The sequence below is a fragment of the Eleutherodactylus coqui genome, chromosome 8 (genome assembly GCF_035609145.1).
Source record: "Eleutherodactylus coqui strain aEleCoq1 chromosome 8, aEleCoq1.hap1, whole genome shotgun sequence".
In the NCBI taxonomy this organism is placed as follows: domain Eukaryota; kingdom Metazoa; phylum Chordata; class Amphibia; order Anura; family Eleutherodactylidae; genus Eleutherodactylus; species Eleutherodactylus coqui.
Window position 1 is genome coordinate 205,018,364 of NC_089844.1, and position 13,116 is coordinate 205,031,479.

Sequence of the window (13,116 nt, forward strand, 5' to 3'; positions counted from 1 at the left end):
ACCATAATCTCTAACACAAACCTCTGCATCTTCTGATTGTCATCTTCCGATACACCGGAGCGCTGGTTTATTTTTTTATCTTCTATTGATTAGCATTAGCAGCGGTATAGGCAGAGCCCAGAATTAGTAACATTTCAGCAGTAGCATTAGGGACAGGCCCCAGTAACATATCACTAGCAGCATTATAGGGGAGCACAGTCTTAGTTCCATTTCAGTAGTAGTAGCAGTCTAGACAGGCCCCAGTAACATATCACTAGCAGCATTATAGGAGGGGCACAGTCTTAGTTCCATTTCAGTAGTAGTAGCAGTCTAGACAGGCCCCAGTAACATATTACTAGCAGCAGTATAGGGGGAGCACAGTCTTAGTTCCATTTCAGTAGTAGTAGCAGTCTAGACAGGCCCCAGTAACATATTACTAGCAGCAGTATAGGGGGAGCACAGTATTAGTTCCATTTCAGTAGTAGTAGTAGTAGTAGCAGTCAAGTCAGGCCACAGTAACATTCCCGTTGCAGCTGTTTAGGGAGATAACAGTATCTTTCACATTTCAGTAGTTGCAGTATAGACAAGGCTCCAGTTACATTTATGTAGCAAAAGTGTAGGCCGACCCCACACACCTTGCTGTAGCATGAGTGCAGGCGAAGCCCATAAAAATTACTAGGATTTCACTGTAGGCGAGGGCCCCCAAAAATTGGTGTACCAACAGTACTAATGTACCTCAGAAAAATTGCCCATGCCCAACCAAAAGGGCAGGTGAAACCCATTAATCGCTTTGGTTACTGTGGCTAAATTTGTAACTAGGCCTGGAGGCAGCCCAGTTAAAATAAAAATTGGTTCGGGTGAAAGTTTCAACGCTTTAATGAGCATTTAAACGTATAAACATTTACAAAAGTTATATGACTGAGCCTTGTGGGCCTAAGAAAAATTGCCCGTTCGGCGTGATTACGTGAGGTTTCAGGAAGAGGAGCAGGAGGAGGAGGATGAATATAATAGACAGATTGATGAAGCTAAAAGGTCCCCGTTTTTGATGGTGATAGAGAACGATGCTTCCATCCGCGGGTGCAGCATACGTATTGTTTAGGTACCGCTGCTTTCCGCTGGTGGAGAAGAGAAGTCTGGGGAAATCCAGGCTTTGTTCATCTTGATGAGTGTAAGCCTGTCGGCACTGTCGGTTGACAGGTGGGTACGCTTATCCGTTATGATTCCCCCAGCCTCACTAAACACCCTCTCTGACAAGACGCTAGCCGCAGGACAAGCAAGCACCTCCAGGGCATACAGCACGAGTTCAGGCCACGTGTCCAGCTTCAACACCCAGTAGTTGTAAGGGGCAGAGGCTTCACGAAGGACGGTCGTGCGAACGGCTAAGTACTCCCTCACCATCCTTTTACAGTGCTCCCGCCAACTCAGCCTTGACTGTGGAGCGGTGACACAGTCTTGCTGGGGAGCCATAAAGCTGGCAATGGCCTTGGAGAGTGTTCCCCTGCCTGCGCTGTACATGCTGCCTGATCTCCGCGCCTCCCCTGCTACCTGGCCCTCGGAACTGCACCTTCTTCCACTAGCGCTGTCGGATGGGAATTTTACCATCAGTTTGTCCGCCAGGGTCCTGTGGTATAGCATCACTCTCGAACCCCTTTCCTTTTCAGGTATGAGAGTGGAAAGGTTCTCCTTATACCGTGGGTCGAGCAGTGTGTACACCCAGTAATCCGTAGTGGCCAGAATGCGTGTAACGCGAGGGTCATGAGAAAGGCATCCTAGCATGAAGTCAGCCATGTGTGCCAGGGTACCTGTACGCAACACTCGGCTGTCCTCACTAGGAAGATCACTTTCAGGATCCTCCTCCTCCTCAGGCCATACACGCTGAAAGGATGACAGGCAAGCAGCATGGGTACCCTCAGCAGTGGGCCAAGCTGTCTCTTCCCCCTCCTCCTCATGCCCCCCTCCTCCTCCTCAACGCGCTGAGATATAGACATGAGGGTACTCTGACTATCCAGCGACATACTGTCTTCCCCCGGCCCCGTTTCCGAGCGCAAAGCGTCTGCCTTTATGCCTTGCAGGGAACTTCTCAAGAGGCATAGCAGAGGAATGGTGACACTAATGATTACAACATCGCCGCTCACCATCTGGGTAGACTCCTCAAAGTTTCCAAGGACCAGGCAGATGTCTGCCAACCAGGCCCACTCTTCTCTAAAGAATTGAGGAGGCTGACTCCCACCATGTTGGAGTTGGTATTCCACTATAGCTCTACGCTGCCCATAGAGCCTGGCCAACATGTGGAGCGTAGAGTTCCACTGTGTGGGCACGTCACACAGCAGTCGGTGCACTGGCAGATTAAACCAATGTTGCAGGGTGCGCAGGGTGGCAGCGTCCGTCTTGGACTTGCGGAAATGTGCGCTGAGCCGGCACACCTTGCCGAGCAGGTCAGGCAAGTGAGGGTAGTTTTTAAGAAACCGCTGAACCACCAGATTGAAGACGTGGGCCAGGCATGGCACGTGTGTGAGGCTGCCGAGCTGCAGAGCCTCCACCAGGTTACGGCCGTTGTCATACACGACCATGCCCGGTTGGAGGCTCAGCGGCAAAAGCCAGAGGTCGGTCTGTTCTTTCAGACCCTGCAGCAGTTCGTGGGCCGTGTGCCTCTTGTCACCTAGGCTGAGTAGTTTCAGCACGACCTGCTGACGCTTGCCCACCACTGTACTGCCGCGCTGCGCCACACCGACTGCTGGTGACGTGCTGCTCACACTTCTTAAATGAGAGGTAGATGTTGCGTAGGAGGAGGAGGGGGAGGGTTTAGAATAGGTGGCATAGTGCGATGCAGATACCAGCACCGAGGTAGGACCCGCTGTAGCACACCACTGTTCACCGGTCGTCCACGCTCTCACTGAAAAACATCCACACCTTTGAACACCTAGCCCTCTGCTTGGAGGCTTGGCACGAGGGGTGCTTTGGTAAACGGTTGGGGGATTCTTGGCTCTGGCCCTGCCTCTACCCCTGGCCACTCCACTGCCTCTTCCAAGCTGTCCTGCTGGTACACTGCCTCCCCCTCTGAATCCCTGTACTCAGTAGGCTTAGCAAACCAGGTAGTGTCAGTCACCTCATCGTCCAGCTGCTCTTCCTCTGAATCCTCTGTGCGCTCCTCCCTCAGACTTACTGCCCTTACTACTACCTCACTGATAGACAACTCTGTCTCATCATCATCATCCTCCTCACTCACTGAAAACTCTTGAGACAGTTGCCGGAAGTCCCCAGCTTCATCATCCAGACCCCGGGGACTTTCCAAAGGTTGGGCATCGGTCACGACAAACTCCTCAGGTGAGGGAGGAACCATTTTTTTCCCACTCATGGCAGAGGCCTGAGAACAGTTCCTGGGAGTCTGTCTGCTCAGAATATGTCATTTTCATGGAGTGAGGAGGCTGGGAGGAAGGAGGAGTTGCAGCCAGAGGATTCAGAGTTGCAGCAGTGGACGGCGCAGAACTCTGGGTGGTCGATAGATTGCTGGATGCACTTTCTGCCATTTACAACAGGACCTGCTCACACTGCTCTGTTTGTAATAAAGGTCTACCACGTGGGCCCATAAATTGTGATATGAAGCTGGGGACCCCAGAAACTTGCCTCTCTCCTAATCCCGCAGCAGCCGGCTGTGATTCACCTGGACCAGGAACTCGGCCTGTGCCCACACCCTCACTTGGACGTCCGCGTCCACCTCCTCGACCCTTACACCTACTCCTCATCATGGCAGATTACAAATAAAGCAGGGTCTAAATAAATTACCCCACTGTACAGCACTGACGACTTGGCCTTAATTCACGGCACACAGAGACTTGTAGGTAGCGGAGACTCTATGCTGTGGCTTGAAAAAAGTAACCTGCTGTCTTGGCAGAGACTTGTAGATAAGAGAGGCTGTGTGGAGTGGGAGAAGACTGTAAAGCCAGTGGATAGGTGCCGGTAACTGTGGCGATCTCAACCCCACCAAGGAAAGGGTATTGTGAGACGCTCTGCACAGCGGCTGAGCTGAAGTACTTCGCAATAGCCCGGTGATATTACAGTACTGTTTATCGTGAGAGTGGTATTTTACTGCACACTCCAGCCAGAAAAAAATAACACGGCAGGCTGCAAACAGGCCTAGCTGCGTAATACTAAAATTGAAGCACTACAACTCCCATCAGCCACCCAGTAAAATGCACACGGTCAGATGTAGCCCAACAAGGAGCTTTTGGGGTTTTTTTGCGCAGAAGATACAGGCCGTATATTGTATATCACTTTCCCTCTAGAAGTGGCTATGGCCCTACGCTGTGCGTCTAATTTACTGCAGACACAGACCGGTATAAATAAGCAAGGAATTATTTGCGTACACTTTCACGCTGAGAGCGGTGTTTTTACGCACACTCCAGCCAGAAAAAAAAAACAACAAAAACATTACGGAGGGCTGCAAACAGGCCTAGCTGCATAATACTAAAATGGAAGCACTACAACTCCCAGTAGCCACCCGGTAAAATCCACACGGTCAGATGTAGCCCTAAGAAGGACCGTTGGGGTTATTGAGGACAGGATCCTACACTAACACTCTCCCTATAGTAGCAGCAGCAGCACTTTCCCTATACACTCCCAGTGTGTGTCTGAGGCGAGCCGCGAGCGGGCCCGCTTTAAATATTCTAACTAATAGAGACGAGCGAGCGTACTCGTCTGAGCTTGATACTCGTTCGAGCATTAGGGTACTTGGGATGCTCGTTACTCGAGACGAACACCATGCGGTACTCGAGCCAATTCAATTTCCTTCCCTGAAAAGTTAGCACAATTTTCTGGCCAATAGACATGCAGGGAAGGCATTACAACTTCCTCCTGTGACGTTCCAGCCCTATCCCACCCCCCTGCAGTGAGTGGCTGGCAAGATCAAGTGACCCCCGAGTATTTAAAGTGGGTCCGCTTGCGGCTCGCCACAGTCACACACTGAGAGAGATCAGAGGCAGTGCTGCTGCTATAGGGAAAGTGTTAGTGTAGGAACCTGTGTACAAGAACCCCAACGGTCCTTCTTAGGCCGCATAGGACCGTCTGCATTACTGTTGTGGCTGCTGGTAGCAGTTTTGCATTTAGTTTTTTTTTGGATATCGGGCGTGCAGCCCCATTACAGCTATAGGGTTCTCAGGCTGCAGTCTGTACTGCATAGTATAGGGACAGCGTTGCTGAGATAGGGAGAGTGGTAGTGTAGCATCCTGTGTACAAGAACCCCAACAGTCCTTCTTAGGGCTACCTGTGACCGTGTGCATTTTACAGGTTGTCGGATGGGAGTTGTAGTCCATCACTATTGCACAGCTAGGCCTGTTTGCAGCCTTCCGTATATATATATATATATATATATATATATATATATATATATATATATATATATATATTTTTTTTTTTTTTTTTTTTTTTTTTTTTCCTGGCTGCAGTTGGCGTTAGAATACCGCTGTCAGCCTCCAACTGTACGCCAATAATTCCAATTTTTTTACACCACTCTGTGTCTGCGGTCAACTTCACGCACAACGTACGGTGACAGCCCCCCCTGATACAGGGGAAGTCATATACACGCTATATAACTGTTTTTTTTTTTTTTTTAAATAAATAAATAAAAGCTCCTTCTTACGGCTACCTGTGACCGTGTGCATTTTACAGGTTGTCTGATGGGAGTTGTAGTCCATCACTATTGCACTTAGGCCTGTTTGCGGCCTTCCTGACTATTTTTTTCTGCCTGGAGTTTGCCTTACTATACCGCTCTCAGCGACAAAGTCTACACACATAATCCCAAGATCATTTACACCTGGCTGTGTCTGCAGTGAATTAGAGACGCACAACATACGGCCACAGCGACTGATAGAGGGAAAGTGATATACACACTATATAGCCTGTATTCTTTGACCAAAAAAAAAACAAACACCAAGCTCCTACTTAGGGCTACCGCTGAGCGTCTGCATTTTACTGGCTGCCTGGCGGGAGTTCTGGTGCATCACTATTGCATTGCTTCCATTTTTTTTCTGCCTGGAGTTAGCGTTACGATTCCGCTCTCTGCCTGAAAGTGTACGCATATGATTCCATAATTATTTACAGCGGTCGGTGTCTGCTCTATTCATAATCCACCATGCTGAGAGGTAGGGGTCGAGGATGTGGACGTGGGCGAGGATGCAGAGTTCCAAGTGAGGGTGTGGGCACAGGCCAAGTTCCTGGTCCAGGTGTATCCCAGCCGGCTGCTGCGGTATTAGGAGAGAGGCAAGTTTCTGGGGTCCCCAGCTTCATATCACAATTTGTGGGTCCACGTGGTAGACCTTTATTGCAAACAGAGCAGTGTGAGCAGGTCCTGTCGTGGATGGCAGAAAATGCATCCAGCAATGTATCAGGCACCCAGTCTTCTACGCCATCCACTGCAGAAACTCTGAATCCTCTGGCTGCTGCTCCTCCTTCCTCACAGCCTATACTGCTGCTACAAAAATGGTACTGGGGTCTGCGTATATTGCTGCTAGAGAAATGTTACAGGGGTCTGCCTATACTTCCACTACATAAATCGTACTGGGGTCTGCGTATATTGCTGCTAGAGAAATGTTACTGGGGTCTGCCTATACTTCCACTACATAAATGGTACTGGGGTCTGCCTATACTGCTGCTACAAAAATGGTACTGGGGTCGGTCTATACTTCTGCTACACAAATGTTACAGGGGTTTGCCTATACTGCTGCTACAGAAATGTTCCTAGGGTGTGTATATACCTCTGCTACAGGAATGTTACAGCGGTCTGTCTATACTATGGGTGCACTAAGTCTTCCCACCGCGGTGTTTTACCTGTGTGGCACAAATAGTACAGTGGCTGACTAGGCCTGAATTGCTGCCCGAGGCCAAGTTGCTTGGCGGGGCAAAACTATCCCATGGTTGGGCACTCCAATTTCTTCCTGTGTAATACCATCTTTGTCCACTTACAGCATAGGCTAGGCCAAGGAACGCAAAGACTGCCTCTTCCAGTGTTGAGCTATATATGTTGCGACACATGGATTTCTTGTTGCTATGTAACTCAGGGCACCTTGGGTCACAAAGGTGGAGGCTTGGAACCGAGCCTGACCCTGGCCCCGCTAACGTGCTTCCCACACAGACTATAGCGGTTCCTGGTGTCTTGGCCTTGTAATGCCACCTCCTCCCGCTTGGGGTCAGGCGATCAGCAATGCACATCATGTGCTTTCTCTAGTGTTACCACAGTTATCAGAGAAACTTGTTTGGGCCAAAGGAGAGGAGCATAACTGCATTAACGTTACAGGGGCCTGCCTATACTTCAGCTGCAGAAATGTTACAGGGATCTGCCAATACTGCTGCTACATAAATGTTTCTGGGGTCTGTGTATACTTCTGCAACTAAAATGTTACTGTGGTCTGTCTATACTGTTACTACTGAAATGTACATAATACTCGGCTCTACCTATACTGCTGCTACGGAAATGTTACAGGGGTCTGTCTATACTGTTACTACTGAAATGTTACTAATATTAGGCTCTGCCTATACTGCTGCTACGGAAATGTCACTGGGGTCTGTCTATACTGTTACTACTGAAATGTTACTAATATTGGGCTCTGCCTATACTGCCGCTACGGAAATGTTACTAGGGTCTGTCTATAATGCTGCTACTGAAATGTTACTAATACTGGGCTCTGCCTATACTGCTGTTACGGAAATGTTACTGGGCTCCATGTGACCCAGGAGAAGAGGCAGCGGTGCTTCCCGCAGGCAGTGCTTGTGCTTGGTTGGAGGTAGTGTGGTGCTTAGCTAAAGTGTGCCTTGCTAATGAGGGTTTGTCCGCAGTTTGTCCGGATCTACACAATGCTGCAACATCAGCAGCGAGGGGCATTTTCTGCTCAGCCATCGTGGTAACTTCACGGAAAACCTTGGTGCCCTCAGCCATGAGCAAGGTGGACGATCCCACCAAGATGTGAAGGTCATGGAGGCAGGGTATCAGGGTAGACGGGGTGCATATATCAGGGCCGACTATTATTGGGGCATCAGTCCGGATTGCCAAAGATTGAACAACACTCCGTGACAAGATATCAGCCTAAAGGTTGCCCTTTGCCGCTACTACTTGCTCACAATGTGACACAAGAACACTAGACCCTTTGTACGGACACGGTGACCTTTACATAAACATTACATTCAGAACTCATTTATTGTATTGTTCTCCATTGTATGTCCATGTTGTTCATTGTGAGCAGATTATTGACCCGCCGGCCGCACTGTGTACCGCGGCTACTGCCTTTACATGTATGACTGCAGGTAGGTACAGTGACCGGAGACTAGTGGGTTAAGGGTTAAATGTACATAGCTAGGTCGGTGTCCCGTGGGAAGTCACGCATGGGGCAGCCCGGACAGGGAGCTGTCTTCCGTGAAGCTTCTTGATGCCACCCGATGGTATTTATTATCCTCTCCTCCCCACGGAGGCATCACATAGACATAGAACAAGAGCAGCGTCCGAGGCAGCTAGGAGAGCCCGTCCTAGAGAGCGCTGCCCCCTCCCCTCACACCTGTCCGGAGGAGGGTTCATGGGAGGGCATGAGGTGCAGCAAAGCCGGAGTGACCCTACTGTACTGAGAAGGAAGCTGGAGGCCGGCCGGGAGACGGAGCTCAGCTACAGTTGTACTGATGCCGTACCATCTGCGTTGCTCCTATTCACTTACAGCTGAGCGGCCCTGGTGCATTATGTCTCCAGCGGATGTAAGGGTGGAAACATGGGTTGGGAGCCCTGAGTTAGATGGTACGTCTAGGCGAGGGGCACAGCGGTGGACCGGCTGCCGCACACACACCTCCCTACATGTACCGCCCATTCCCCTGGCAAGCTCACATATCTCCCAGGCGGATTCCCATCTCTGGTCCTGTCTCACACATCTCCCCGCCGGATTGACATCTACGCTCCCCCCCGGGCGCCCGCTGGACAGCTTTGTCTGCTCCCAGCTCCTGTCCCCGTCGGCCGCAGCAGCCGGCGCCGCTGTCACCCTACGCGCTGGCCTCCGCTCCCGTACACCGATGGCATTGGCGCCGCTGCCACGGCGAACCCCGCTCTCGCTGCCCATGGCGCCGCTGGTGGCCAGCTCTGCCGATGACTGTGAGCTGCTGTTCGGCCGGAGCAGCGGCTTGCCTACAAGAGCTCCACTAGCTGCCCCTGCACTGCTCTCTTTCTGCGTCGCCTCCTTGGGCGCTAAATAGAAGAGCTGATTAGCGATCTGGAGGGGTATATGGGACCGGGTTGTGGGGGAAGCGGGGGGTCTCACAGTACCGATGGTCCTTCAGGGTCTGTGAAAGCTTTCTGGACCAACACGCTCTGCCATAGGAATCCCAGCGGACACTGTACAACATCTGCTGCCCCGGGGATCTACAGTGCAACCCTCCCTGCGGGTTCTGTACGATGTCACCGACTGCGGCACTGGATCTGGCGCTGAGAGTCCCGCTGTATCACTGCTCCGCTCGGACATCAGTGACTGACAGGCCATCGCCGGCTGCAGGAGGCCCGCGGGTAGAAGGCTTTGTTCAGGCGTCATTTCTTGGCGATCTACATCCCGATTAGAGCGTTGTTAGATGCCACCGCTCTGCAGCAGAATCCCAAGTTCCATCTTCACCGTCAACGATTGATGGGAACTACAGAGCCGATGCAATGGCCGTCACGTCCAGCACATGGTATCCCTGGGATGATATAGAACGGGCAGCAGCCCGCGGGAGGAGATGAACCTGCAGAGAAGAAGAATCGCTTCTTCTTGTGGACAACCACACCCATCATGTCCGGGGTATTAAAGGGACGATAACGTGTGGCATTCCCGATCGTCTGAGTGTACAGGGGGGTACTGGATTTCCTCATCTTACATTGCGCCGCAGTATAGAGAAGTCTGCAGTATATACAGTATACATTCAGCACCCGGGAGCTGGCAGTGAGCGGAGGCGCAGCCTGTGCTACACCTCTGGGCTCTCGGCAGCTCCAGGTCGTCCTCGCATTGTGCAATCAGCTTCTGCACGATGGAGATTGTGGAGTAGATCCCGGGGATGGTGACAAGGGCCGGGAATAGAGGGAAGGCGCTCCCGCAGCGGTTTTATCTCCGCAGATACGCGGTGATGTGCAGATCGGGAGAACTATGGCGAAGATCTCGTGGCCTCCTCTCCGCTCCTCCCCGGAACCTCCGCCAGCGGCGGCTATAAACAGTTGCATGAGATGTCAGAGAGTGAGGAGTCACGTTGAAAGCGAGCTCTCCTGTCCGGTTCTGACCGGTAACGGACTCTTATCCCGGGCAGGGAAGCACAAGATGAGAACGGAGCGGAGAGGAGGCACGGATGGGATAAGGCACTAGCTGTGCTCAGTGTCAGCCAATAGCAGCTCAGGACGGGCCTGCTCACGAGCCAATCAGAGCGCGGCCGCTGTACATATAAGAGGCGCCACCAGCGCCGCTCTCAGAGTTTCTCTTCCAGGAGAGTTTTACTATTTGATTACCGCAGCACACAATGGCAGAAACCGCGCCAGCCGCCGCTCCTCCTGCCGCCGAGCCGGCTGCCAAATCCAAGAAACAGCCGAAGAAATCCGCCGCAAGGGGCGCCAAGAAAAGCAAGAAGTCCTCCGGTCCCGGCGTGTCGGAGCTGATCGTCAGAGCCGTGTCCGCCTCTAAAGAGCGCAGCGGGGTGTCTCTAGCCGCCCTGAAGAAGGCTCTGGCTGCCGGAGGGTACGATGTAGAGAAGAATAACAGCCGCCTGAAGCTGGCCGTCAAGTCTCTGGTCACCAAGGGCAGCCTGCTCCAGGTGAAAGGCAGCGGCGCCTCCGGCTCCTTCAAGCTGAACAAGAAGCAGGAGACTAAGGACAAGCCGGCCAAAAAGAAGCCAGCGTCTGCGGCCAAGCCCAAGAAGCCCGCTGGAGCCAAGAAAGCGGCGAAATCTCTTAAGAAGCCCAAGAAGGCTCCGGCCAAAAGCCCGAAAAAAGCAAAGAAACCTGCAGCGGCCGCCGCCAAGAAAGTGGCCAAGAGCCCGAAGAAAGCCTCAAAGCCGAAGGCCGCCCCAAAGCCCAAGAAGGTGACGAAGAGTCCGGCTAAGAAGGCGGCCAAACCCAAAGCTGCCAAGAGTCCGGCTAAGAAGGCTGTTAAAGCCAAGAAGAGTGCGGCTAAGAAATAAGCTGAAGCCGCCCATGCATTTACCCCACAAAGGCTCTTTTCAGAGCCGCCACCTTCTCACCGCAGAGCTGTATTATCACTGCCTCGAATTCTGTTCTAGATAGCAGCGCCCCCATAGCGGCTACAGGGGACTTCATATCAGTTGGGAGTCTAGGGAGCGAGGGGGAGTAATACGAGACATTGTCGCTGCATCATCCCCGTTCCTGTGGGGCACTGTGACCTATACAATGCGTGTATGGATGCCGGGCTGAGTGTGAAGAGGGAGGGGACTCGCCGACCTAATGCATTTCCCATAAAAGCAGCGCAGCTTCTAATGGGGGAGACTGCCGTGCAGCGTGGAGTGTGTGTTTCTGCGGACATATCAATGCAGGGAAGCAGCTGAGAACATGATTTCACAGACACCCGTACGTATCATGCAGTGGCCTGATAGGGTGAGGTGGGGCCAGCCTCTGCCGAACGCTGATTGGTCGCGGGCATCAAGCGTTTTGGCGGGCTAGTGGTTTGTTTGAAAAAGCCAATGAGATGTAGGGGGCGATGTTTCTAAGAGCCAATAGGGAAGAGCAAGTAGGGTATAAAGGCTCTGCTCTGTCTACGGCTCCCATCATATCACATCTGTGTGCATCTCTACAGTAGAGCTATGGCCAGAACCAAGCAGACCGCTCGTAAGTCCACCGGAGGGAAAGCTCCCCGCAAGCAGCTGGCTACGAAGGCCGCCAGGAAGAGCGCTCCTGCCACCGGCGGAGTGAAGAAGCCTCACCGCTACCGTCCAGGTACAGTGGCTCTCCGTGAAATCCGTCGCTACCAGAAGTCCACCGAGCTGCTGATCCGTAAGCTTCCCTTTCAGCGCCTGGTGAGAGAGATCGCCCAGGACTTCAAGACTGACCTGCGCTTCCAGAGCTCAGCGGTCATGGCCCTGCAGGAGGCCAGCGAGGCTTACCTGGTAGGACTGTTCGAGGACACCAATCTGTGCGCCATCCACGCCAAGCGGGTCACCATCATGCCCAAAGACATCCAGCTGGCCCGCAGGATTCGCGGAGAGAGGGCTTAGATCTGCTCTGGGCACCGCGTGGGACACAAAGGCTCTTTTCAGAGCCACCAAATCCTCCTCAAACGAGCTGCATCCTGTCCTCCGCTGTCATTCTTCCGATTCCCCCACTCGGGTACACAGCCAGCCTGTGCGCCGCCGTGTACCCTGGTGCCGCCTCTCCCCAATAATCTTCTGTCGTCAGCAGGAGGTGGTCTGTTAACCCCTTCAGTGACCTAGTCAGTTCCTCAATTAATTAATGCCATTCTCCCATCTTTCAAATGTAGAAAGAGATTTGAATCCCCGGCAGACTGTTATGAACGTGGTTGATCAAACGAGTCCGTATGAGGCATCTATCTGTGCCTGTGGGCCGGGAAGGGATTAGTGTTGAGGATGTATTTATGTGGATATTATCTCATTGTACGAAGAAGAAATACACAAAACTATACTAATTAATACCGCATAATGGGATTGGGAACCGGCCGGGAAACTGTTAAGAATTGTAAGAATACGCGGCAAATTCAAAATTCCAAACGGTTCCGTGTTAAACCAATCAGCAAGGAGAGGGGAGCGGCCAACATGTAATTGCCCCAATAGGAACGCCTAAACTTGCGTCATGTGTTAATGTTTTCAATCTGGTCCGCTCGTCGCGTAGATAAGGGAGGACGCTTGAACTAGTTGGCAATTGTTTTCTGCTTACAACGTAGAAGATGTCTGGTCGCGGTAAGGGAGGGAAAGGTCTTGGGAAGGGCGGTGCCAAGCGGCACAGGAAGGTGCTCCGTGATAACATCCAGGGCATCACCAAGCCTGCCATCCGCCGTCTAGCTCGCAGGGGAGGCGTCAAGCGTATCTCCGGCCTCATCTATGAAGAGACTCGCGGCGTCCTGAAAGTCTTCCTGGAGAACGTGATCCGCGACGCCGTCACCTACACCGAGCACGCCAAGAGGAAGACCGTCA

The 13,116-nt window shown here is 52.2% G+C and overlaps 1 protein-coding gene across 1 annotated transcript; it reads left to right on the forward strand.

The window, feature by feature from the left end:
- Positions 1-10,479: 10,479 nt before the first annotated feature.
- Positions 10,480-11,154, forward strand: LOC136577759 (histone H1-like). Its single transcript, XM_066577682.1, has one exon. It carries the CDS (start codon positions 10,480-10,482, stop codon positions 11,134-11,136), a length of 657 nt encoding a protein of 218 aa, XP_066433779.1. The 3' UTR covers positions 11,137-11,154.
- The last annotated feature ends 1,962 nt before the right edge of the window (positions 11,155-13,116 follow it).

Excerpts from the sequence above, each read along its gene's own strand:
- LOC136577759 (XM_066577682.1), top strand. The coding sequence starts at position 10,480 with ATGGCAGAAACCGCGCCAGCCGCCGCTCCTCCTGCCGCCGAGCCGGCT.